The 27,365-nt window shown below is 43.3% G+C and overlaps 2 protein-coding genes across 3 annotated transcripts in view; both read right to left on the bottom strand.

Moving 5' to 3' along the window:
* The window catches only part of ndst3 (N-deacetylase/N-sulfotransferase (heparan glucosaminyl) 3), a 50,293-nt gene extending 27,337 nt beyond the window's left edge, over nucleotides 1-22,956 (bottom strand). The window contains exons 1-5 of one of the 2 annotated variants that reach the window (XM_052084856.1): nucleotides 22,749-22,956; nucleotides 19,712-20,910; nucleotides 8,275-8,362; nucleotides 5,561-5,715; nucleotides 2,003-2,188 (exon numbers count right to left, since the gene is read on the bottom strand). In XM_052084856.1, the coding sequence (XP_051940816.1) occupies nucleotides 2,003-2,188; nucleotides 5,561-5,715; nucleotides 8,275-8,362; nucleotides 19,712-20,710 (1,428 nt within the window). In that variant the 5' untranslated portion in view covers nucleotides 20,711-20,910; nucleotides 22,749-22,956. The remainder of the gene's footprint in view (nucleotides 1-2,002; nucleotides 2,189-5,560; nucleotides 5,716-8,274; nucleotides 8,363-19,711; nucleotides 20,911-22,748) is intronic. The other variant, XM_052084857.1, reaches the window with a different exon arrangement.
* mettl14 (methyltransferase 14, N6-adenosine-methyltransferase subun) overlaps nucleotides 1-27,365 on the bottom strand; it is a 178,769-nt gene that overhangs the window by 61,461 nt on the left and 89,943 nt on the right. The window lies entirely within an intron of this gene.

Genomic DNA, 27,365 nt, shown 5'->3' on the forward strand with positions numbered 1-27,365 from the left:
TGGCTGTTATACTGTATGCTCATTTTTATAATCAGGCCTTTGGGCCAGTTATGATGGAGCCCCGCGTATTCTGCCCAGCCATCATTTGCCGAACAAGAAAAACAATCTGAGCTATTTTGTGGATTAAGATTCCTGCATCTGCTAAATCACTCAAATGTATTCCAGTTTTGTAGAAAGGAGGAGTATAGTTTTCCTAATGTTCAGCCTATTTGAGTGAAAGGTTCCAAAACGAATTTTATCAGTTAGAAACACCACTGAGTTTTTTTTTTGTTTTACCATATACTCTACACTGTTTTGATTTAATTCAGGAGAGTGAAATTTAATTTAAAGGCTGCTCTTGACTGCAAATGGTTGTTTATGAGTCCTATAAGAGATTTGTGTCTTTTTATTGGCTTGATATGTTGATTAATTTTTGTTTTATGTCAACAAATTTCAAACATGAGAGCACTAAATTTGTCGTTTCATCACATCTCTGTTATTTTTGTTTAGCTCAGAGTTGAATATATGACTCCTTAATTGATGAAGATGTTTATGGGTGTTGCACAAATAGAAAATCAACAGCACATCATCATGATGCGTCCAATTGTCAGCGATGTATTATAAAGAATTAAGTGCTTCCAATGTCACAACAAGAAGTCAATAAATAAAGTGCACTTAAAAAAATTACATCTGTCAAGGCAAATTGTCGTCTCAGGAACTGGTAATTTTGGTGTCAAATGTGATTGCTTTTTTTGGGGGGCGTGGGGGGGGATAAGGGAGCAATTGTCATGACAAAGAGCCTGGCAGACATGTGAATGAAGGAGGAGGGGCTGAAAGATCCACAGATAAAATGAATGACAAGATGTTAATTGGTCCATTTTGATGAACAGAATGGCGAATGTCTGAGAGGGTCCTGAGATTGTCATTGTGTTAAACAACAAACGAGGCCCAGAACCAGAGGCGACTGGTGGTGAATTTTTGGAAGGCAGTATAAAAATAAACAAAGGAATCATTTCAAAACAACAGAAAACTACTCAAACACCGATTGCTCATAGTTTGTCTACGTTATTCACGATGCATACTGCATGAGAATGAAATACTGCTTATAGGATAGGTTGTTCCTTTGACTCTGATCCGTATAAGCAATGGAAAAATGAGTTTGAAAATGACATTCAATACAAAACCCAAACTATTACAATACAAAACTATTGACAAGTTTGAACTGTTCACAAAAGTGAGATAAAAATCATGGTGTGCCCCCGTAAAGTGAATTTGTTTGTGGAAACCTATGATGGCAAGCAGGAATGAATGAATCTCTGGCTCAGATGAGCTTCTGCGCATCAAAAAACAAAATATTTTCAAAGTAAACAACATCAACAATGTATTTCTTAATTCTTTTGCTAGACGTGCTTGCATTTTAGTAGCCGCCTTTTGGCAAAGCGCCATTCCCCTGCTGATGTAGCAGTGCACATGCTGGATAGACTAGAATTGCTTGCGTCTTAAACCGCACTGGCCACAGTTAAACCTTGAATTATAGCACAGAGGAGGATGCTGCGCTTCAACAAGGTCAAACAATTCATAGAACACACTTGCACAAACACGCCAAGGTTACATCCTACACACACCGATACACGGCATCATTGATTTTCAGTTTCAGGATGCAAGAAATAATCGATGCACGATCAGGCAGAATCAAAGTAAGTCATTTCTTACACTGCAGGGGTATCCAAGCGATTGTCTCTTTTCCATTGAGTCAACTCTCCTATCGCTTTGTTCGGAGTTTTAAATGGATGTTTTTCATTTGAGTCAGCTGCTTTTGAACGCGCTGGAAAATATGAACACCCCCTGCCTTGCTTTTTTTGGACAAGCGTGAGAAATAAAAGAATAGAGTCTGAGTCTTGTATAGAAAAATAACCTTCAGCTTGACAATAAGATAACACAGTGAGACGTTGGAAAAGGAACTAATTGTTCCAAGAGGATGTTTGGTCGTGCATGTGTGTACGCTGCATGAGTGTGCGCTCACCATAATGTTACTGTGGATGAAACCTTTGCGGTAACGAGCAGGCTTGAGGTGGGGGTATTCCTCCGTGCTGGTCACCCGGATGTTCCACACGCGTCTCCAAGCCTCATAAAGCTGCAGATGGACCGGGTAGACCCCCGAGTGGTGGGGGGCCACGGCGTAGCCCATGTTCACCGGAATGTCATGTTGCTGCACACATAATTCATTCGAAAATAAACACACAGAGGAGGGTGCCCTCTTTTTGACCTTGTAGAAGGGGGTCACATGGTTGCTGATGTGTTTGTTCTGAGGTCTGTGGAACCCACAGGCATCATTTGTGGGTCTGGAAAATAATTGACAAAAATGATTGACTTCCTTAGCTATGTGCCAATTAATAGCTCTGATATGATTGTGACAGGCCCGGTAGTCCAGTGGTTAGCACGTCGGCTTCACAGTGCAGAGGTACGATTCCAGCTCCGGCCTCCCTGTGTGGAGCTTGCATGTTCTCCCCGGGCCTGCGTGGGTTTTCTCCGGGTGCTCCGGTTTCCTCCCACATTCCAAAAATATGCATGACAGGCTGATTGAACACTCTGAATTGTCCCTAGGTGTGAGTGTGAGCGTGGATGGTTGTTCGTCTATGTGTTCCCTGCGATTGGTTGGCAACCGGTTCAGGGTGTCCCCCGCATACTGCCCGAAGACGGCTGTGATAGGCTCCAGCACCCCCCGCGACCCTAGTGAGGATCAAGCGGTTAGGAAGATGAATGAATGAATGAATGATTGTGACATATCACATGAATCACACGTGTGATACATCACAGGTAGCATCCCCGTAAGGGGTCATTGGACTGAAAACGTTTGAGAACCGTCTGGCTAACCTCAGAATCGGAAATTAAAAATCGATGTGTTCATGAGCGCAATAGCGAGGGCGGATGTTTTGTGGGTGCACCTTGGAGACAAATGTTGTTGTCCTTCGCTGTGGCGCACACCCACTTACGCCGTCAAAGCAAAGCATCGTTGCTCTCAGGATGAGCGAGCGGAGTGTGTGAGCAATAACGGTTAGGGATTGCTCTTTACGATCACATTCACCTTCAATAACATGAACCTACATCCAACCTAGTTGTATCATATCTCACGTGTGACACCTCTGCATGGCCATACAAATTATCTCCACACACACACATACACACGCAGACGTGGAGCGGGGGCAACGAGAGCGCAGCAATAACAGTAGGCTACCTTGAGGAATTCTGATTAAATAGTCAGAGATAAAAATGGCTCCTGGGTTGCCATTAAGGTCAATGCCCGTTTAGCTGTGGGTGTATTAAGATTTGTTTGGATTTAGGAAATAAGTAAAGTGTCGGTCAGGTGAGGCTCCCAGCACCACATTTACATCTCTGGTCTTTTTTTTTTTTTCAACAAAGAGCTCCTCTTTGCAGTATTTTACCACAAGGGAGAAGTGAAAGGCTCTGGAGATGGGATGAGGCTCTCGGGAACTCTGAAGGGAAAAATGCCGATTGCATTAAGTGCTTACCGGTACATCAGGGGTGTCCAAACTTTTTGCCAAGGGGGCCAGATTTTATGGGGTAAAATGTCGGGGGGCCGACCTTGGCTGACATTCTTTACATTGTTCAACAAATTTTAGTAAGCCAGTCTGTTTCACATTTCAATTTTTATTTTAATTTCAACAATCTTAAGAATTTCTTTTGGTTCATTTGAAACAGGAATTTGACATATGTTTATATTGACATATCAGTCAATATAAACATCACTCCGTGTTTATATTGACATATCAGTCAATATAAACACGGAGTGATGTCTTGTTAACTCGTGAGTGATGCCTTCTAGTGTCTAAATGCTATTACTCATTTAGTGAATGCTATTACTCATTTAGCCACTAGAGGGAAGCAGCACTCTATGAAACATCACTCACCAGTCTACGAGACCTCAGTCAATGCAACACGTGTTCCATTGCGCCCAACCTGCGGGCCAGACGGCACTGACTTTATGACAGGGGCCGAGGGCCGGATGAAATTCGACCGCGGGCCGGATTTGGCCCGCGGGCCGGACTTTGGACATGCCTGCGGTACATACATGGAAAGGGGGCTGCTTGTGTTTAAATGAAGTTTGTGAGACTACAGTATGTCGAAAGGCAGTACAGATTTTGCAGTATAGGTAAGAGGGGGCAGTACACACTGATTTTTTTTTTAAGCCTGTTCATATTTTATACTCAATGCTGAGTAACAGCACATTCCTTGGTTTGAAGGAGGCTCTTTAGTTTACATTTTAATTTTGTATGATTGATATTATATGTGGGCGGCCCGGTGGTCCAGTGGTTAGCACGTCGGCTTCACAGTGCAGAGGTAACGGGTTCGATTCCAGCTCCGGCCTCCCTGTGTGGAGTTTGCATGTTCTCCCCGGGCCTGCGTGGGTTTTCTCCGGGTGCTCCGGTTTCCTCCCACATTCCAAAAACATGCATGGCAGGCTTATTGGACGCTCTAAATTGTCCCTAGGTGTGATAGTGAGCGTGGATGGTTGTTCGTCTCTGTGTGCCCTGCGATTGGCTGGCAACTGATCCAGGGTGTCCCCCGCCTACTGCCCGAAGACGGCTGGGATAGGCTCCAGCACACCCCGCCACCCTAGTGAGGATTAGGCGGTTCAGAAAATGGATGGATGGATGGATATTATATGTCTGTCCTCTTTGGCGTTCTCCAAGTTGCAAAGAAAAAACATTTTGGCAAAGGACAATGTCGACCCTCAGTGGACTATAGGTGAATGTGGACAACACTGTGAACTGGTTGCAAGTTCATTACAAGGAAATCTGACTTGTGTCAATACAAAAACATGAGATTGCATGACTGTCTGTATATTATGTGTTGTGTTGTATTATTTGTCATTTTATGTTAACTGTTGTGTTGATGGTGGCGCGGGTACCCGCAGCTCCTCCTCTCCCTCCTGTGGTTGAGAGGAAAGACATTTCATCTGTGCTGTATGTTGCACATAGAGCACATTTGACAATGAAGTTGGCTTGACTTTACTTGATGTGTTGATATGCATACGTCTCAAAAACCACCCTCATGAGAGCGTAAAATGTTTTTGGAGATATTTGAGTTGGTCCCCCCCTCCCCCGAAATTCCTGTGTTTCCATTACCAGTTTGCTGTTGCGCAATTAGCATTTTGCGCATTTCAGAGGGCAATGAAACCCCATCTAATGTCATTATACCCAACATATTGGCTACTAATTTCAGGAGCATAATAAAACTTTTATTCGTGTTTATAACTTGATCCTGTGACACCTTTTGTTTTGCTAGTGTAGAAAAAAAGTTGCGCGCAAGTGTGGGTGTGCGCGTGTACGCGCTCGCATGTGTGTGTGTGTGTGTGTGTGTGTGTGTGTGTGTGTGTGAAAATGCATAATATTTTGTTCTGCCTTTGGGTGCTTTGTGGCAAGGAGATGGCAATTATTTCAAAAAGCGGTGGTTCAGAAAGCAAATATGATTTCAAGGATGCATGAAAGGGAAGAAAGACAAGGGAATAGACAGCGCCAAAAAGTGAACGTGGGTTTGTCTGTGTGTACATCAATCTTACCAACGCAAACTCCTTGTTGAGCACCATCTGCTCCAGCAGCGACGACTCGTTGTGGAAGAGGTGAGGCTGCATGTGGCTCCACATGTGGGGGAACCACCAGAACTCATCCACGTACTTCAGCAGTAAATCGTCTCCCTCATCTTCCTCCACTGTGCCTACAGAGGAACACGCACGCACACACACACACACACACACAAACACACACAGACAAAAGGATGCAGTGCGACAGACGTAGCTACACACATCTTCACGTTGCCGAAAGTTAGAGGTCATCATCAAGCAGCGGGCTTCTCTTAGGTGTGCATTGCAAAATCTGATCAGTGACAGATACCATGCTGATGAAATATGGTGCCATCCCAATAGATGCCATGCTAATGTATTCTCTCATATCAGTTCATAAATGTAATCCCTTTAAATCCAAACTTCTGTTTTCTATTAAAACATGAGCGTCTTGCAGCAGGTTGATAAACAATGGAAACTGCCCTTGAAGCCACAACGGCACACAAACACACACGTTCGCATAACACGCTTCTGTGACTTCAAATTACTGAGATAGCATCAAGTAAAAATTAGGATTGGATATCTCTTTTCCGAATTAGATAGGGCATGATGAGTAGATTTAGATCTTCACTACTGAGCAAGAAAATTCCGGAGAAATTGGGGTGATAAGTCATTTGGTAAACTCTAGGGTCACTTTAATAAGCTTTTTTTTCCTGTTCATTAATACAGATTCTGAAAATAATTTAACCCGCAAACAACCAATGATAGTGAAAAAAAAGTGATATGTTGAATTTACTTTTTTTTCAAATATTAGCACAAAATAAAATCCTCAGGATCCAGATAATTTTTCAGGATCTATCATCTACTTAAAATTTATTATATTTCGTGCATCCACATGACGAAAATTGACAAAACGTTTTTTCAGTGTACTTTGAAATAAGTGTGTTATTATACGGTCAATAGCATCATGTACTATGTGGCGTAGTTTGCACTGCACTGTCTGTTTGCCTTATGTAGGTCTGAGGTTTGGGATTCAAATTTCAGCTCACTCTTTCCTGTGTTGTTAGTTATCTAAAGACTTGAAATTATTCCATTGGTGTGAATATTTATGATGCAAATAGGCTAATCACTAGCCCAACGTGCTACCTCATTTAATACTGGCACTTCATTCTTGTAATTTTACCACTACTCCGACAGGATAAGTTTCATTTATTCTTTTTTGGGGGGGCTGAGTCCAAATAAAATGTACAGTTTTAAGTGAATTTAGTATTCTTAGGTGCATTCATAGCACTCATATTGCTTCCTGAGCAAACAAACATTGCCATCCACGGACTTGCTTCTCAATCTTTATGCGTGTGTGTCCGTGTGTGTGTGTGTGTGTCTTGTTCAGCTGCATGGTCATGCAGAATGAGGGCTCTGTATGCCCTTTTAATGTCTGAATATTTTGTTGCTGTGCAACAGTGGAGTTTAAAATACTCCCACTGTGTTTATTTATATTGTGATATTTATTGGAATGATGCCAGACAGAAGAATGTTTTTGAGGGGACATACATAGGGAACAGCACAAAACAGACGAACCACAGCCGAATAAACTGGTACATGACACGACAAGGTAACGTAATAAATTGTGTCAACAAAGATACACAGTGATAGTGAATTACCACTGTCAGCTATAATTTTCGGATTTATTTTGGTGATCGGCGCAGATCCAGCATGGCACACAGCATACATCAGCGCAGTCGTTTTAGGACGGGTAATTTTATAGACATGTGGAAGCCGGCGTATGAAAAAAAAAAATAAAGAAGTAAAAAATTAAAAACAAGTGGCACACTTATATCTTGCAAGAAGACAAAGCAGTATGTGTGAACACAGCTGTGTGACCAGTGGGATGATTGAAAACTGCAATAATAATCATAATAATAATAATAATATGTTCAATAAATTAAGTTCAACAAAATAACTGAATGTTTCTTGCCGCTGTCCGAATGAAACGCATCTAACGTCCACACATGTCCGCCCAGCTCAGAAGCTATCTGCCTGAGGCACAATCAAATTCACCAAAATCAGGTTCGACTGCCTGCGCCAGCATTTAGACGTGGCGTGGCAGGCATGTCCTTGAGACAGATTTTCTTCCGCCAAATTGTCATTCCACGAGGCGTAACGCCAAGTACAGACCCTCTTGATCCTGGAACATCCAGAATAGGGCAAAGCGATCAGCCAAATTGGAAAACTGGTGTTGTGAGCCTTGCACCTGCACAAAAATCAGGATACACCAGCATTTCCACATGTGCCAGCTGATTGAGGGCGGGCATACTCGCCCTCAACTGTCAAAAGGACACCACCCACACCCAGGGACGATGGCAGTCGAACAGCCCAGAGGCGTTCGTACTTCTAATTATTAGAAGCCTGTTTTGCAGCTCTCCCGCCTACAACACACCTGATTCAGACGATCAATCAGCCAGCTCTGAAGCAGCATTAGAGCGATCCTGATGATTTGAATCAGGTGTGTTGCGCCTGGGAGAGCCGGGCAGGACAGTGGCCCTTGAGGACCGACTTTGGACACCCCAGTTCGAATTGACTACTGCTATGATCGACTTTTGGAGTGTATTCTAATCGGTAACAAAGAATCCAATGTCAGCCTTTTGCACAATTGCAAATATGCTATGATTCACCGTGGCCCTTTTTCCTTCAAGAAGTCGACTATTACTACTTACCTGTGTGATAGAACTTGCCAGAAAAGCCCAAGTTGAAGGTAAAGTTGGAGATCTGAGCACGCAACTGTCGTTGAGTATCCAGAAGCGCCTGTAGATCACATGAAACTCAATTAGACTGTCGAAAAACACCTGTTCAGTTTTCTCCTGTTCTTAAACTCACCTCATTGTCAGGTGTTAATGCTCAAATCAGAATTTTCCTCACTATTTTAATGACTTCATTAGATTACTGGCCTTTAAACAAAAAACTCTGTAATGAGTGTTAACCAAAGAGCACACACCGAGGCAGTAAGACGAGTTAATGAAGGTCGATGTATTAAAGGGCTCTAGAGGATCGGCTAATAACCCCCTACCCGACCCCCAACACACACGCACACACACTTTTATCCTTCCATTACCAAGTGAACCCGCATCAGTCCCACCCATTCCTTTGCCGCACTCTTCCGTCCCACTATGGAAAATGTGCAGCCTTCCTCTCTCATACACTCGCCTGAAACTCCATCTCTCCATCGCTTGCTCAAATGTCACATTCTCAGGAGACAGTCTTGTTCTAATTTAAAAGGAAGGCTGAAGCAGCACGGAGGATATATCTCTTCTCTCTCTCTCTCTCGCTCATTCTATAACTCCCTCTGTTCTTTCGCAGCCCTTCTTCTTGCTATCATTGCACTTCTTGCTGTTTGCACCCATAAATATTTTTTATGAAACTTTTATTATTCTGTGCGTATTTCAAGCTGCGGGGTCGTTTTGTTGGGCTCAGCGCCACGTCTCTATTAAAAATGTTTGTCGGGCCGCTTTTAATCGATCCCCAGGAACCTTTTCTGATTTATGAGATGAGCAACTGATGTGAGAGGGAGGAAGCCCTGGCAAGCAGCGTTTCTTTCTCAGGGTGTGCGTGTGTGTGTGTGTGTGTTGTACAAAGACACTGTCGCAGTATCTTCATTAGAGCTAATCTAATGGTGTTGAAGATGGCTGCATGCTGACAGATGTGCACAGCCCTAATCTGATCCCTTGTCTCCACTGTGATGGCATCCTTTACATCACACACACACACACACACACACACACACACACACTCAGAATTGAATTAACTTTGTTGTCAAGCGCTTTGCATTTTAACTCAATCTACTCTCATCGATGCACTCGGTCAAAATGTATTATTAACGCACATATCGGGAAGTGCTAGCGCTAGCGTGGGAGTTAGTCCAAGTGTCTGCTGTATTAGTGTCATACACATAATTTTTATTCTGCAAGCTAACATATAACAGGAAGAGGAGGGTAAAAAAACACACACACACAAAAAGGATTTGATCCAGTGAGGCATTAACAAGTCGACCTGCGTTTACCTGCTCTAAGGGCTCGTCTACTTTCAGCCACCACTGCCAAGTGCGCCAGGGGCGTGTCATGTTCTTGATACATTCGAATGCCCAAAAGTTGTAGTTGCAAATTCCCAAACCAGTAGACGTGCCTCATGTCCAAGAGTCGACCAGTAGTCATGTCCAATACGCTGCCGTCATGTCATGAACATTTGTTTTGGATTAAAAAGTTTACGACTTGACGGTAATTTGAATTTGGATTTCCTCAATTGTATACCATCTTGAGGAATGCACTCAAAAATCCTGAAACGTATTAATAAAATATTTATACTGCAAGTGCCAAAAAAGATGTGTTAACATGACAAAAAGAAAATTTGTCGGGCAAACTGTGGGTCTTTGCTGCCATCAAACAAGTGTTTGTGGGTTTTTTTCCAAGTGAAGAGCTTATGATTGCGACGTGGCAGACCCGGGGGGACACTCCAACTGCACCCAGCAATTAAACGCAACGTAGCTCTGAGACAGAAACACGTTTCAAAAATCTCAGAGAAACAATCAAGTCATCTCCTGCTGTTTTTTTTGTTGTTGTTTTCTTTTTTCCTGATTGTAACGGCACCCAATCTCATTGAGTTGAGGCCTGGAAGCAATACCGGGCCAATCTGTCTCCTGGATGCTGAGTGTGGCGATAAAACGGGTTGTAAGAGAGAAGGCTGCATTTGGCTTAGCAGGAATAGTGGGGTGGGAGTGTGGATGGCGGCGGCTTGTAAGCAGCATAATGACTATCCGAGTGATGAAGGTAAATGCACATGAGGATTAGCGGTTAGCGATAGCCCTGCTCTCCCAGCCCAATCCCACAGCTGCATCGCTCTGCCGGTGTCAGAAGTAATGCCAGTTTGCTTTGTTTGTGCCTGTGTGTGTGTGTGTGTGTGTGTGTGTGTGCGTGTGTGTGTGTGTGTGTGTGTGTGTGTGTGTCATAAGAAATGGCAGTGAGCTGTTGGGGTTTTAAGAGATGATGGCAGCTGGTGGAATTGACGTCTGGACAGCTGGCTTGCCATGTAGTATATCCTCATTCTGTCATTCTTTCAAAACCTTCCATTCTTCTACTCAAGTCACCACACTCAGACCTACATACTGGAAAACAATGCTTATATACAACTCTATGCATGACAGCAGAAGTGACTCTTCTCTTATCTTATTCAGTTGTCTAATTATTGGAGAAAACTAATCTTGGTTTTGTTATCGACACTCAATTACTTGAGTCATTGACCGAAATTGTTGGGTGGACACAATTGTTTTCTGCTAGGGAAATTTTAATATATAATTTAGTATTAATGGAACACTAAATATATTTCAGCAAAGTGTCTGTAATGCTCAAATGCAAAATGTCATCCGCACATTTGTCAAATTCATTGTTTTGAAAAAAATATAGTAATGTTGTTCATTGTCTCTATCCATTTTAATGGGGATTACGGCCTTCATTTTGGAACATCTTAATGATCTGCAGACACGCTGGAAAGCGCGTTCCATGAATACGCAATTTTGTTGAACGTTACTAGAGTGCTAAAGTTCTGCTGAAGTGTGTATTTGTGGAATAAGTGATGCTGCTTGGCTTGGAAACCACGACGAGCTGTTTGTGTGGGTCGGAGTCATGTGTGTGTGTGTGTGTGTGTGCGCGTGTGTGTGTGTGCATATTTTTCAGTTTAACATCAGAGTACTTTGATGACAGTGCTGTCATCCTGTCATGTCGCCGAAGCAAACAAGAAATGAAAAGCATGCAACACTTGCATCTCGAAGTGTCTGAGCTTAAACTACGGATGTGCTTAGTATTCAACGAATCAATTAATTGATGAGTAAGAATATATGTGACCTGAATCTGATTTTTTTCGATGACAGAATAAGCATCTCACTTCCGATTGTTTTTTTTTAATTCGATCTGGGTGACTTTTATCTGGGGGTCATACATTTGGTACGTATCGGATTTTTTGCAATGTGAACTCCGTTTGAACGGACTGCTCGGATATATCTGACCTTACGTAATTGTAAAATGACAACAGTCATGGCCTACGATGGAGACAAAAACAAGCATTGGAAGGAAAGTGAGGTTTTAGATTGAATGATTTGGATTTTAAACGAACTATGCTCCACAAGCATGTTGCGGCATCCGCATCCATATTTACTTGTGTACACACGACGTTGTTCGTGACGTCATCTCTTCTTTGGCACATGTGGTCACTTTGGGGACACATTTGATTCACGCTCCAGACTGAAGTTGCAATTAATATGTAATGTGAACGATTACACACAAAAATCGGATTTCACCCCCCCGCCAAAAAAAAAATCTAACCTGAGGATCAATTCTGCCGTCTGAGTGTAGCCCTTGTCTCAGCTAGTCTGCAGTCGAAAGAAGAACAAGATGACATCATCTACGAAAAGTTAGAGCTCCTGCACATCCACAACATTGCAAACTGCTACGGGTATGATGATGCTACTGAGTTAGACAGAACTTGATTTTTTTCCCCTCCATAGTGGAAAAAAAAATCCAAAATTCTAACATCAAGGACAACTCTGGGTTGGATGCTGTGAGTTGTTTCTCCAGATTCGACTACAGTATCTACTTTTATGTGCTTATTACCATGAAAGGAGCCTACTTCATAAATGTTGCAGCTATGCATCCCTTTCCTCTTTTACTTACTTATCATCTGCTCACTCAGAAACAACATATTTGCATTGAATATTTGTAGCATGTATATGTGTAGTCCCTCGTCAAATGGCTGTGAAAGCCCATTTGACAATCAGAAAGACTTTTCTGGTATGGAACCTTCTTAAGTGGTTTGTGATTCAATGTTTTTTTTTTCCTTGAAAAACACCATTGCACATGAGATTTAATCCTTGCTATGGATTTTCAAGCGCGTGTGCCTGTATGTGTAGCTATGCGTGTAATATGAACACCAGACAAGCACACTTAAGTGGGTCAGGCATCTCTATTTGATGAGAGAGTTGATGCCAGTCTTCTCGTACCTCTTACTGCTCTCTGTCTCTTTTTGTATTCAACTCGGGGGGCCAATGCCTGCGTTACATTTCGTTTCACTAAGCACTCGTTCTAAGGGTGTTTTTTGGACCAGGTGATTGTGATGGATTTGAATCACAGAACTTCAAAGGTGGAGCAGAAATTGTGAAGTCGAGCAAAACAAGCATTTTCGTTCAATTATTTATTGTAATCACACACACACACACACACACACACACACACACACACACACACACACACACACACACACACACACACACACACACACACACACACACACACACACACACACACACACACACAAATCATGAATTCCAAAAAGACAACAAGTGTCCGTTGTTCATATTAGGCTGATGCCAGAACAGGAAAAGTCCTGTTCTTTTTTTTTTTAACTTCATATCTCATTTGACATCTCTATGTCAGGATGACATCTTCTGCCAAGAAGTGGATTGGACTTGGAGGAGAAATAACTTTGAAATGTCTAACAGCATTTTCTCTTCCTTTTCCAACTCTGAAATGTCTTTGACTGAGTGACAGTTGGATATGGAATCAGCTCCATTCCGCAGACTTACAATAAGTGGCAAATATGCATTTTATTAATTAGCTCTCAAGATTAACTCTGAGAAAGAATGTACAATAAATAGCGGACTGCTCAGCCAAAACCTTGACTGAACTTAGAATGATTAGAATATTGTACAAAGCCTTTTTTTAAACATCCGATTTCAAGTCAGGTTGAGATCCAAAATGAACATGAGGACAGAAAGAATTGCTACATGTCATCGGTGCTCTACAAAGGAATCCGGTTGTACTTTGTACCCAAAACATACAAAGGTGTCCTCATATCAATCATCCATCCATTTTCTGTGCAGCTCTCCACACTAGGGTTTCTCTATCCCATCTGATTTGAGTTGAGAGGCGGGGCATACCCCGACCAGTCGCCAACTGAGTGTAGCATTTTGATGCATTTTCGCCTTTTGGAGTGGAAAGTGTTTACAGTAAATCTTTTTTTTTTTTTTTGACAATGACAATTCGACATTTTAAAATAATTTAATAAAAAAGCATGTTCGATAATATCGGCTTAAATGAGCTAATTTATTTTTATGAAATGACAAATATATACATGTTTACTGTACTGTATGAATATGTCTGCCATTATATATAAAGGACACTATTATATATAATAGCCGTTAATGTAAATGACGGCTGTTCAGCATATGTACTTATAAATGTAAAGCGAATGTCTTATCACACCAAAAAAAAAGGAGGCTTCAGAATGTGCAATCAACGTGATTATCTGTTGCTTTTTCAGACTTCTGATGGATGAGGTCGCGCTTCTCAGTTTTTCACACAATGCATGTGTTTGATAAAATGCCGTTGTGTGTGGACCTGGACTTCTACATCCCAAGAGGGAAGCTTTAAGGATAAAATGATTCATATAGTATGGCAAAATCTTGATTTGAAGTGTGTATTCACTTCATGCATATTTTCTGGAGCACGGTGTCGAGCGTTTCTGACGGTGTGTTTTCAAATATAGTCAACGCACTTCACGCGCTCAGGCGAAAATGCGTGCCGAGTGGCATGGATGAAGGTGTTTGAAGAGAAATATTTGCCACTGTGAACTTGAAGTGGCAACGCTTCGCCGACAGCCAATCAGCATCGTGAATGTAATTAGTTCGTCGCAGGCAGCAGCAGCGCAGCCACGAACACACCACTGCAAAAAAACGGTGTGTTGAAGTTACTCAATTTTATTTTCTCAAGCGGTTGCGCAAAATCAAATCAACTGGATCCAGATTCCTGTTTAAGTAGACCGTGAATCTCCTCAACAAAATGTATCTCAATCCAGATGGTTCCAAAACACAGGCACCTTCATATAGGCCTGGACTGATTCAAAAAGGAGCAGGCTTTGAGAACGGCGAGCAAGAAAGTTGTCATATGTGGCGAGTGGATTGACTTGTTTACAGCTTTTGAACTGTCAACTAATATCGCATTGAACAGCCAAAGTAACACATCCATTGGCCACGAGATTGACAAGCAATGTTCAATCTTTTTTTTTTTCTGTCAGAAGAGGAGAAGCCCCTTCTCTTCTCAGCTCGAAGCAACCACCGTCGTTCCCCCGCAAATGAACTCCTCGTGGGGCGATGCGATTCGTGTTCAGTCTGAACTTAGCATTAGACCCGATTTAGCAAATTTGTGAAGGGTCTGCCAAGGAAAGGCTATGTCACTGTGAGATTGGTGATAGCTGATTCAATTGTGGTCAATCAAAGCGGCTGGAACACATCTGCACCATGCAGTGGGCCGCCAATCCTTCCTGCGCACCCCCCACAGTTGTGCCTCCCACTGGGGTGATCTCAAAAATATAATACAGTGATTCAGAGGGCTTGATGCCCGCTGTTCACATTTTATTTCTGAATGAAATCTATCCACCACACGGTCGGCCGACCTCAGAATCTGTCTGCCTGTGGTCCGATCAAACTGATTAAAATTTCATTAAACTGTGCAGCTTTTAAAAGCGGTCCGAGCAGACATAAGTTTAGACTGACTCTGTGTCGCTGAATTGTCACTCTGCCTGGTGCATGCTCAAAGACACGAGCTCACGACGCCTCAGCACACAGCTTGATGGAAACTGGTCTGCCAAATTGGCAAATGTGCCTTGTGCTGATCCGAAAATCAGGATATAACAGCATACGCGTCAGGTCGCAGGTGCAGTGTCTATTAATATAGACCCCCAAGTTGTCATGTTTTCCAAATGACTCAAATCCCCGGAAATGATGAGGATTTTTTTTTTTTTTGCACAAGTCTGTAGGATTTGGTTAAATTGCAGAATCGAGTCTTTTGGATCTTTTTTTAAAAGAAGGCCAAGTTACGAATGATCTTGTGAATGTGTGTACTCAATAAGTGAATATGTGAATCGCAAAGGAAAGTCCCTTTCTTTCAAAGTCCAAAAGTATCCGAGACAACTTCGCCTGTGCATGGCACAATCCGACACAACACAAACATGACAGGACATTTCTTTCGACATCCTGGCAGCCCATCTCAAGTTTAACTTGTACAAACATCACAGTAAATTACTCCTAGCGAAGCATTCTTGGAAGAAGGATTTGCAGTGACACCGCTTTCCACCGTAGCCAAGACCCTCCTTTAAAGGCCTCATCTAAATGCTTCAGTCCAGAGAGCGCGTCGTGAGCAAAAGAGTGAGGAGGAGAATATTAAGTGGCCACAGATAGTGATCAATGACTTGGCAGGGTGGCGGGGTGGGTGGGGGGGGGGCGGTGCTTGAGTGAGGAGGAAAATGAGAATGGGACACCTCTTTGATGACAAGAGGGACAAAGGCACAAATTAGAAAAAAACACGAGAGCAGCACGCTCGGATCATTGATGGCACTTTTGGACTGGCATCATCCTTCATTTTGAGAAATCTCATCCGCTAGCTGCCTCCCTGTGAACCATTTTTAACGGAGGAAATAAAAGTGTGTGTCTGTGTGCGTGTGCAGCCATGAAGGCTGTGTGTCTTTTTTTTTTTTTTTTGTCACCAGATGAACTCGTGGGGTGAGACTAATGAAGAGTGGTGAGAGAAAGAGGGTGGCATTTTAATTGGTCAGCCTCACTCGTCGCTCTTCTTCTTTGTTGGAAAATAAAAGAGGAGGTCTGTCGACTCGATAATACTTCATAGTTTGATGCGGGGTTGCATACAGACAGGATTTGATGGAATTTTGCATTTTGGATGGAATTATGCAATTCTCATTTTTGGAATTCAAAAGTAAATGATTTTTGAAATGATGCAAAGCACCAACTTCAACATGAGAACTTGTGTACTAATATTCAATATGAAATGGCATCCCTTGGAGAAAAACGATTAACCAGACATAATTTCTAAATTATCCATCTGTTGACAAGCAATTTCCGTTGATAGTTTCTCCTTGCCTTTTTTAGTTGTCATGTTTTCCTGGCTTTGTATCAGCATCCTTTGTTGAATCTTGTGACTTTTTTGTAAATAACATGTCAAGGCTACTTCATTGTTTTGATGCATTCAACTAATAGCTTTTGACTCATTTTTGCACGTCCAAGTAAGTTGCAATGTAATAGAAATACAACAACAAAGTATTTCTACTTAATAATTACTCTATGATGGTAAATAGAGAATCTGGAATTGATTAATTTAATGCCCAGTCGCTGCTGCAGTTGCATTTCATAACGTAAAATAAAAAATGGAGGTTCCACCAACCATTAAGATTCCACTGTAGAAAAAAATTTTAAAAAGTGAAATAATTATGCCATACAGTCCGGACTAATCACGATTGTCACCTTGTTCAACCTTCATCAATTATTTACGGAAGGAGAGTGACGTTTGCTTCTCATCATATTTCTTTCCCCCAGCACCTTCCCTCCGCTTCCTCATTTCCCCTCAGCATTTTGTCTCTGTGAAATGAGGAAGTTTGCTGCAAGCTCTTCCCCTGAGGCGCCACTCACCCTCCCTTGCTTCTTCTTCCATTCTTCCTCTCTGTGATTTCATGCAATCCTGAAGGAGCAAATGTGGCAGCCATGTGTGTGTGTGTGTGTGTGTGTGTGTGTGTGTATGAGATTACGATGGAACAGCTGCGTCTTTTTGTGTCACTGTCTGTACGTTTCTTGACCTCCCCCTCGCTGATGGTGTGTTTCACCACCAGTTCATCCTCATGTATATTTATGTGACAAAGCGGAGGAATCGGGCTAACTTAAAATGAAAATTCATACGAGAGGGAGCGTGGCTGCTCAATTTGTGGATAATATATGTGTGTGTGTGTGTGTGTGTGTGTGAGTACGTGTAAACACTCGACTCTTTCATCTATTTTTTTCTCACGAGCTTCCTTTTCATATTACACTTGAGCACCTATTGCGTGTTGTTTTGTTTTGTTATTTTCTCCCAACCACGGTATGCTACGCAAGCTCCTCCCCACATCTCAGTCATGCAGGTGGACCTTTTTTGCCAGACATTGATGGAAATGGGAATTCTATTCTAAAATGTCACAGATTGAAACAAGCATGTATGGACAAACAAAAATTGAAATGCATCTCAGCCTGAACACACACACACATGCACTCACGTATATACACGCACACACACGCGCGCGGAAACGCACACACACACACACACACACGCGCGCGCGACACACACACACACACACACTATTACAAGTCTCTGATGAACTATCTGTGGTCACAGTGGGAGAACATTCATTCATTCATCTTCCGTACCGCTTGATCCTCACTAGGGTCGCGGGGGGTGCTGGAGCCCATCCCAGCCGTCTCCGGGCAGTAGGCGGGGGACACCCTGAATCGGTTGCCAGCCAATCGCAGGGCACACAGAAACGAACAACCATTCGCACTCACACTCACACCTAGGGACAATTTAGAGTGTTCAATCAGCCTGCCATGCATGTTTTTGGAATGTGGGAAGAAACCGGAGCACCCGGAGAAAACCCACGCAGACCCGGGGAGAACATGCAAACTCCACACAGGGAGGCCGGAGCTGGAATCGAACCCGGTACCTCTGCACTGTGAAGCCGACGTGCTAACCACTGGACTACCGGGCCGCCCGTGGGAGAACATGAGACGTGGAAAAACAATCTGAATTAAAGAAAAGACACCAAAAAAAAAGCTTCACAAACTTCTGTCGTTAAAAAATTACTGTATATTAAATTGGACTTCAAAATGACCTTTTTAATTGTTTCTATACAAGCACCAATCATTGAACAAAGAGGTGAATTCTTCTCTGGAGAGTACCCAGAAGTCTCCAATAAAGCCACAACTACTTTATTAGCTCTGTTGTTGCTTATTGCATTAGTTGGAAAAGTCACTAAATACAGCCCCAAAGTTGCTAAATCAATGACAGCCGTAGCCGTTTACGTCGTAGCAACATCTATAGCTCTGAGCCGGTTGGATCAGTGCCAAAGCTGTCCTCTCTATATGCATAAGACAGAGCCGCTGCGCCCCCCCCCCCCTCCCCCCATAAAACTGAATGAATGCGTGTGTGGATAAAGCCATTATTTACTTGGTTTGTCCTTTGGACCCAAAACAGATGAATAATAAAATGGAATGAACAGAGAATTCAGTTTACACCAAAGAAAGAGATGCGGGCTGTAAGCACAAGAGGTTATTCATCACCATGGACAGTTTAAGGTATAGTGCCTTGCTAAAGCTCTTACCTCTATTACCCACCAAACTCATGCACTCCGTTTGTTAAGAACAACATCCAAATTAAATGTGATTTGTCATTCACATTGGATTTGTAATGGTGTAGTGAGAAGTTGTAATTATTTTTCTAAATCCCCAAAAAACATTTATATGCCTGAGTAAAGATCACCGGTCACTTGTTTCACGTGGATTTTTTTTCAAAAATGTCTTAATAAAATGTTTTTTGTTAGTTTTTTCAGTATATTAAAGACGCATACAACCTACATATCCATCCATTTTCTAGTCCGCTTTTCCTCACAGGTGACGTGGGCGTGCTGGAGCCTCACGCAATTTATATTTTTCTTTTTTTTTAGGACCGTCAGTTAAATAGTGCACTACAAATGGACTCAAATGAACAAACAATGTAGCTCAAAAATTCCTTGTGCTTTTCTCTAGATTGTAACAAATTTGTGTTATTGTCCTTGTGGGGAGGCGCGTGGCTTTACACTGTACGTGCAGGCCGAGTGCGGCCGCTCAAGCGAGCGTGTGCGTTAAAACAAAACCTGCCTTGAGAGGTCGACGCTCCTTTAGTTTGACAAAGAGGAGGAACGTGGGAAAAGAGGAATGGGAGCCATTCATCTTTTCACTCGCGCATTCACTCGCTTGCTCTCACCCCTCCTCTAGCCCTCTTTCACTCTGTGTCTTTGTCCACATAAATGGACGGTAAACTCCCATTTAAGATAATTACTGTCTTGCTGTACCGTAACACGTACGTTTCGCACTGCAGGCACACAAATACACAGTGCAATATATAACCTGTCAAGTATTTTGCTGAGGTTTTCAGATTTCTGGGGCAACAGCTTCATATTTCCTATATTTGCCAGCACTGTGCAGCCATTAGTTACTATTTGGTAGCAGATTGATTCATTCTCCCATCGCCCCCCCTAAAATACCTTCACATCCTTGACGTTCATGCGGGTGCCTTCCTTTCCCACAAAAATGTCATCTATATCCACCAGGATGTGCCGGTCCAGACCCAAAGTCAGCTTCCTGTCCGTCAGGTAGGAGATGGTGTCCACTAAGATGAGTCTGTGGAGCCAGTAGTTTAGCCCCTGGCCAAAGAACACCCTCCTCACGCCGTCGTAGAGCCCCATGTCCTGCACCACAGTGGCCTGCAGGCCCAGGCTGAAGCCGGGGCCCGGATTGTCACCGCTGCCCGCCCCTGCTCCGTCTTTGGCCCGGGCATACAGCACAGCTTGGTAGGTGGTGTGATTGGAGGAAAAGGAGGTCCAGTCCTCGCCCGGTAAGGCCCCACGGTCCATACCGGGTTTGGTTAGGGTCAGGATGGGAGAGCTGGACACCACGCAACAGTCCCAAAGGGCCTGATTGGTCCTGAGCACCAGCGGGAAGTTTCTGAGTTTCAGCAGAGGTGGGGAGGTGTCCGTGGAGCGGTAGAAGCCAATGATGCCCACCCTGAACTCGGTGCAGTACTGATGCATCAGCTGCCTGTTCCATGTGTCTGCATGTGCATACTTGAGGAGGTTCTCATAAATGATGAGCGAATATCGTCCGCGGCCCTTGTCCGTCAAAGGCGGCAGGTCACCCTTCCCTGAGGCTATTTCCATGCGGAACTTGAAGTGCGCAGACTCCAATATAGCCACAATGTCCTGACCCAGCTGAGAGTACTGGGACTCCACCAGCACAAGCACCGCCAAGTCGGTGTGGACATGTGTGTGAGGGGGATCTGGAGGGTACGGGTATGGGAGTTGGCGGTATGGGGACATGGAGAGGGGCTGGGAGCAAGCGGGCTCGGAGGATTGTCCAATTTGCATGGAAGGTGAGGAGTTGGTGAAGAGAAAGTACGCTGACAGGAGCAAGGAGAGGAGACAGCAGGAGGCCAACAGGAGGAGGAGCCGCCGTAAGTGGCGGCGGAATCGCACCGCCACAGTCATGGCGGCTTCGCTGACGGATGTCTCTTGCGGAAAGGAGCGCTTTGTCGAGTCTGGGGATGCGAGAGGACAGTCATTCAGGGGTGCCTCATGTGACCATGGCAGGTGGAGACGGGGGAGGTGCTGGAGGTCGAGACACACACGTCATTTCTTTGAAAAGGGTTGCTCCGGTCTTCACATGGACAGCCAGTCGTGATCAATATCTGTGAAAAGGACAGAGGAGTGAGTAGCAAGCTTGAGTGGTCCACATTTGCCACCACTGGCAGTGGTTGGAAGTAATGAAATAGACATACTTTATTACCATACTTTTTTCAGGTATCCGTACTTTACTTGATTGATGGTTTACTGATTGATTGATTCACTAATCCAGTATCTTATCAAGTGAATAGAACAGCAGTGACATGATACAGAGAACATCAAAGACGAGGACACAACAGATTTGGAGAAACAAGAAATTCGGCATCAATTGCCTTATTCAAGAGAACTGCTGAATGTTGTTGGCATGTCTTTTGCCAGCTCTGTCTAATCTGAAAACAAACACACATGCACGCACACACACTGGCAGAAAACATTTTATTGCCATTGCGCCAAGTTATCAAAAAGGGTATTGTAATTAATCCACAGTCATTGGTATGTCAGTCTGTACTTTTCAAAAAATATATACATTTTACAGAAATAGAGGAAACTAGTCAGTACATGTACTTTTACTCGAGTCTTCATTTACATCTGTATCTGCACTACTACTCGAGTACAGGAGTACTTTTGCCACCTCCTACCAATATGCAGCACAGCTGGTATGCATGCATGGGACTGAAAACAACTTGTATCCGGAGGGCTTACTCATCACACACACATATGCACACATGTGGCACCCCAGCAAAAACACAGCTCAATAAACAACAGCTGTCGTGTGTTAATATGTGGGGAGGTGGATGGGAGCACAACTAATCAGTCTCATAAAGCTCTGCAGAGATTCCCTCTAATTGCAGCAAACTCTGTGCACTTCTGTCCTATTTCTGAACCTAATCATCCAAAGTACCACAAAATTAGAGTTGGACTCCTTTCGCCAGGAGCGCTAATCTGAGGGTAGCCAATGACAGGAGAGGAAAAAATAGAGAGAAATTGAGAAATGGAGACAAGGAGCAAAGACATAAAGAGGGAGAGGGGAACAAAATGCAGTGAATTATAGAAAGAGACAAAAAAGGATTAGCATCTTAATGTATGTGCCGGGAGCCACAGAGAAGAAAAGATTCCACAGAATAGTTTTTCGCTCCCCTTTCTCGCCATTCTAACAGGAATAGCATTTTTGTTAACACCTGTCCTCTTGGTCTTCATCATCAAATGACACAATTCACTGAAGAGGAAGGAATCTTGACAGAATGAGAAAATCTTTGTGCTTTACAGGAACGCTTCAAAAAGTTGCCTTCATTCTAACGATTGACTCACACATGAGGAAACAAACCATACACTCGTTTGATTCTTCACCAAAACCAGGAGAGGATATATCGTTCTTACATGTGAATATATATTCAATACCGATTCAAAATTTCAACCAAAACTTGAAATAACCTGTTACACTACAGGTGTAGTGTCATTGAAGGTCACACGAGGGCGCTAAAATTAGAACACAAAGATCATGTGGAAGTTTATTATTGAGTGGTGGTAGAACAATATGTACGATTTAATTGATTTGAATTAAAGCTACTTCATTTAAAATGAAATTAGTTTGATTGAAAAGCTACCATTCTGGACTTTTGATTGGTTGATAATTACGCTACTTATTTTGTATTTATATTGTGTTGTACTGAATCACATATTCATTTAATTGAGAGACATGCAAACCTGACACCGAATTGTTCATAACGGAACGGAAAAAAGAAATTCAAGTAACCTACGTCTATCCTGTTGCAGATGCAACAAAGCAAGAGTGCAAAAACACTGAAGAAACATCACGCAGAAATTAGACTCCAATAGCTCGAATAGCGCAAAGAAAACACCAGGTGAATGCACCTCCATTCACCGGTCTCAAAGACCCGCTTACCTCTGGGCGGGATTGAGGCGCTGATCAGCGGGCAGGGGGTTTGACGGAGGACCGGTGAGCGTGATGGTGCTCCGTGTGGGTCCGGCGCTCTGGTCTCCGTGGCGCACCTCCCTCGTGTGTTTTGGATGCTGAAGCCCCGCATCTCTCTCTCTTTCTCTCTCTCTCTCGCTCTCTCTCTCTCTCTCTCTCTCTCTTAGCCCCCCACCCTACCCCCTTCCCACCGCGAGAGCAGCAGGGGCAGCCACCCGGAATGATGCGCTCGCCTCCCCCTTTTATCATTCCTCTCCATTTATCCCACTCTCTGCCTCCCTACACGCTGCTTCCTCTCCGCTCCCGCCAAGTTGCCTTTATCTCCGCTTTTAAGGCTTGGAGATTGGCAGCGAGCAGACAGACAAGGGGGAGCACTGATAGTAGGCTGTCCGGTGCCGACGTGCGCGTTGTGGAGGAGCGCCTACACACAGGGGGAGGCTCGACTAGTGAAGGAGCGGGAGGGTAAAGGCTGTGGTGGATGATTGACCCCCCCCCCCTCCCCCCACCCCACACACACGCACACACGTATACACGCATTTTTTTCTTCCGCCAGCAATCACGGTCCCTAAGAGCTTCCGGCCCCTTTTCTTGACGTTAGTAGGATGAAGCAGGTGTCATGTCATGGGTGGATACGCACCATTACAAGTTGATGGCGCGCTCAGCTTATTCCCTCTTTGCACATGTTGCATTAGTCCAAACGTTGTATAGAGAGGGTGGACATGTTCACATTTCTTCAAAATGTTGATGGGCAGCGGCGGTCCTATCGTGACTGGTGCTCTGTATTCCCGCCACGATAAACTGGGGTTCACTTAACATTAATGATTTTCTGGTCAGGCTGGTCCCCTCACCTCCTTTTAGGCTCACTATTGCCAAATGTCTATCTACCAGGCAAAGCATGTCAGTCCAGCAGATTTAACTTGATTAGGTGTTCCCTCTTTCCCTCCTCACTAGTTCATCAATCTCCCCCCAAAGTCATTTGCGCTGACACACACTCTCTCATGCAGCTCCAATGGAGTTAGCGGCCCCCTCATTCACATTGTAATGGCCGCACAAAAGAGCTTATTCGGGGGGTGTGCACATGCTTTTTGAGAGGCCCAGTTGTTAAGATGAAGAGAAAGAGGTGAGGAAACATTGGAGCCTAAGGCTAAGTTGTGCACTCAGGAAAGAAAAAAAATTGTTTGGCCTTTAAATTGGAACCTTTTTGGTTGAACAAAATTAGGTCTTGGATCATAAATTTGATTTGATGAAGTTTAGAGGCAAACCATTCAATGGGAAATAAAATGATTGTTCCAAGGTTCAGCTTTAGATTTTTTAGCGTTAGAGCAGGCATGTCCAGCTCTGGGCCTGGAGGGCCACTGTCCTGCCTGTTTTCCATCTCTCCCGCCTGCAACACACCTGATTCAGATGATCAGCTCATCACCCAGCTCTGAGGCAGCATTAGAACAATTTGATGATGTGTTGCTCCTGGGAGAGCGAGAAAACAGGCAGGACAGCGGCTCTTGAGGACCAACTTTGGACACCCCTGGGTTAGATTTATTCCGTCAGTCCTTTGAGTAACTTTTTGAATCCAGAGATAAATAGCGGCAGTCCCACAAGACGGGCAGAAATAGTATGTGAGTGGGCTAATCATGAAGAAAGTGTGGATATTTTGAAAGGTGAGACTCACTCCTACTCCAACTCAATTGAATGGACTGATGTAGCGCGGATTTCTGCCGGGGTCCGGCAACAAACCAGATGGAATGTGGATCCCACAAACGCTGACAAATTATGTGACAAGAAAAGCAAAGGACCAACAAAGGGTAAACAGAAATCTCTGGCAACAAAGAACCAGGAAAATCCAACATGAACAGGCTTTTGCAAAAGGCAAAGTAAATTTAAATCCGAAAATATACTAATAAAAATAAAAGTCAAAAGATGTGAAACTTAAATCAAAAGAGGTAAAGGAATAAACCAAAATACAAAATAGGAATCTACTGGAACAGGAGCAACTATGAACATGAAGTCTAGACAATATCTCTCGAGCATAAACAACAAGCAAGGACAATAATCCAACAGAGACACGGCATCTTGACAGTCCTTGCATACTTGACTAGGAGTTAATTGGGAACAAGACACATGTGCAACGCTGAAGAGGCACAACCTCCAGTCCAGCTGGTGCTGAAAAACAAAGACAAAGCCAATATATGACAATTTCAGATATTTTTACGGGCATACACTTTACGACTTTATCCACCACTACATGGTAAATAAATATGGTCACATATTGAAAGCATAAAATACAGTATGTGCACCATATACAGTATACCGGATTTTATGCCTTGAATTCAAACGGCTGGTTCACAATTGAACTTCTTGTGTGTACGTGTGTGTGTGTGTGTGTGTGTGTTTATACGCTGTTCAATCACAGGGCACAAACAGTCGAACAACCATTTGCGCTCACACTCACACTTATGCAGAATTTCGAGTTGTTCATTAACCATACGTGTTTTTGGAATGCGGGCAGAAACCGGAGTACCCAGAGAAAACCCACACGGGCATGGAGAGGACATGCAAAATCCACACAGGAATGCTGGAGCCTGAATCAAACCCTGTACCTCTGTGAGGCGGATGTGGTAACCAGTTGATCACCATATATACATCAACACACACACACACACACACACACTATAAAATTAAAATAAAGGTTGAGTGAGTATGTCCAATACTTGGCTTTGATGTATACTTTGTCTCCCCTTTTTACGGACAAAAATGCAGTGGTGAGCAGTGCATTTCAGACTTCACGAGAGACCTCAGTGACCTGATCAATCTCATAATCCCATGACTATCATATTATGTTTACAATATACATAGACATAAATGCAATGGGAGCAATAGTGCAGGATTTGTATTCCAGAGTATTTTGTAGTATATTTAGTGGCTGGACTGTAAAATCTCCATTTATATTTTCTCCAGGGCAAGAAAAGTAGAGGTATGGTCCCAAGCTGTATAACTGTAGCAGCATATACATATTGGGGGCTCCCTCTGCAGCCCTATTTTTAGCTGTGTAGAGAACCTTTTTTAAAATGGTAGTCTCAGGTACCAGACACTCACCCCGATGCATGCACACTCTGTATAATCATCCCAACTCTGAGAAAGAACCGATTTTCACAGTGGTATCACCTAACCTTTCATATAGACTAGGGGAGGAATAATAAAGACATCACAGAGAAAACATCCCTACTCAGTTGCTGTGGTAATTATGCTGCAGTGCCGAGAAAATGAGCCTGAATGAAATATAACAGCGAGAATATCATGCCCTACAAGAATGGAATTCAGAGATAATGAAGGTTTTTGGACTAGAGTGTGATTGTGTTTGTATGTAAATGAATGTCAGAGGGTGAAGTGTAATTAGAGATGTTGTTCCCTGTTTCCTCCATCTTACAATGAGAAGCACTTCTGCTTGGCCCAAACTGGAAATGGCTAGCCAAAAATACTAAATGAAATGCTGGCTGTGGGCAAGTGTCGGTAGGACTGTGTCAACATCTTTGTGAATGATACAAATAAATATACGGTCCGACAAAAAGTTCAAACTTTTGTGTTTGGTGGATGAGATAATGTTACAAATGTTTCTTGACAATACGTTTTATTTGTCATGTCTTTATCAGTTTGTGTTTGGTTTTTCGGCTCCAGCTGGTGTGGAGGGCGTTCCCTCCAGTGGTGCAGCTGTCATGCATTGTAATAAACGTCAGGGACTACTTAAGGACTGCCATGCCGACAACACAATGTCGGATTATTTGCCTTGCTCATGACTCATGTACCAACTGCAATTCTCTCGACACTCATGATCTTGTTCTCTGTTCTTGTTGCAGTCTTAGTTTGTTGTTGTTTTTGTAGCAATCGTTAAGTTCACGAGTCATAGTGTTGTTTGTTTTGTAATTTTCTCATTATCGCATTTCCTTCTCCTTTTGACAAGCTATTTTGGTTGTTTCGTCATTCGTTGCATTGTGCGAGCACTTTTCATTATTCACGGTTTTCCTGGCTCCGTGTATCACGATCTCATTTATACTTTGTCGGTATTGGGCCTTTTTGTAAAGACACACCTTTGTCAAAGGAAATGTCATCTTGACCTGCATTTTTGGTATTCACACAAATACGGATTATTCAAGGTAATGACAATATCATTTCAAAGCCTGTTTATTTCATTTTCAATTAGGTCCCATTTGAAATGAACATGGATTGTACAAATGGAAAATATGCCAAATTGCCACAGTTTATAACAAATATCTTGTTTTGATGTTGCCGCTCACACTTGTTTTTTCTTCTTGAAGCAGTTGGAGCAGCCTTGTGGTCGACTGATTAGCATGCCAGGCTCACGGTGAAGAGTTGCAAGTATCAATACTGGCTCCAGGCTTTTCTCCAGGTCCTACGGTTTGCTTCCACATTCCAAAAACATGCGTTGCAGGTGAATGGAACACTCTAAATTTTCACTTGGTGTGAGTGTGAGCGCGAATGGTTGTTCATCTATGTGTGCCCTCCGATTGGCTGGCAACCAATTCAGAGTGTACCCCGCCTGCAATTTGAATGAAATGGGCCCAACACAAACTCTTG

Source organism: Hippocampus zosterae, chromosome 13 (assembly GCF_025434085.1).
Source record: "Hippocampus zosterae strain Florida chromosome 13, ASM2543408v3, whole genome shotgun sequence".
Taxonomy (NCBI): Eukaryota; Metazoa; Chordata; class Actinopteri; order Syngnathiformes; family Syngnathidae; genus Hippocampus; species Hippocampus zosterae.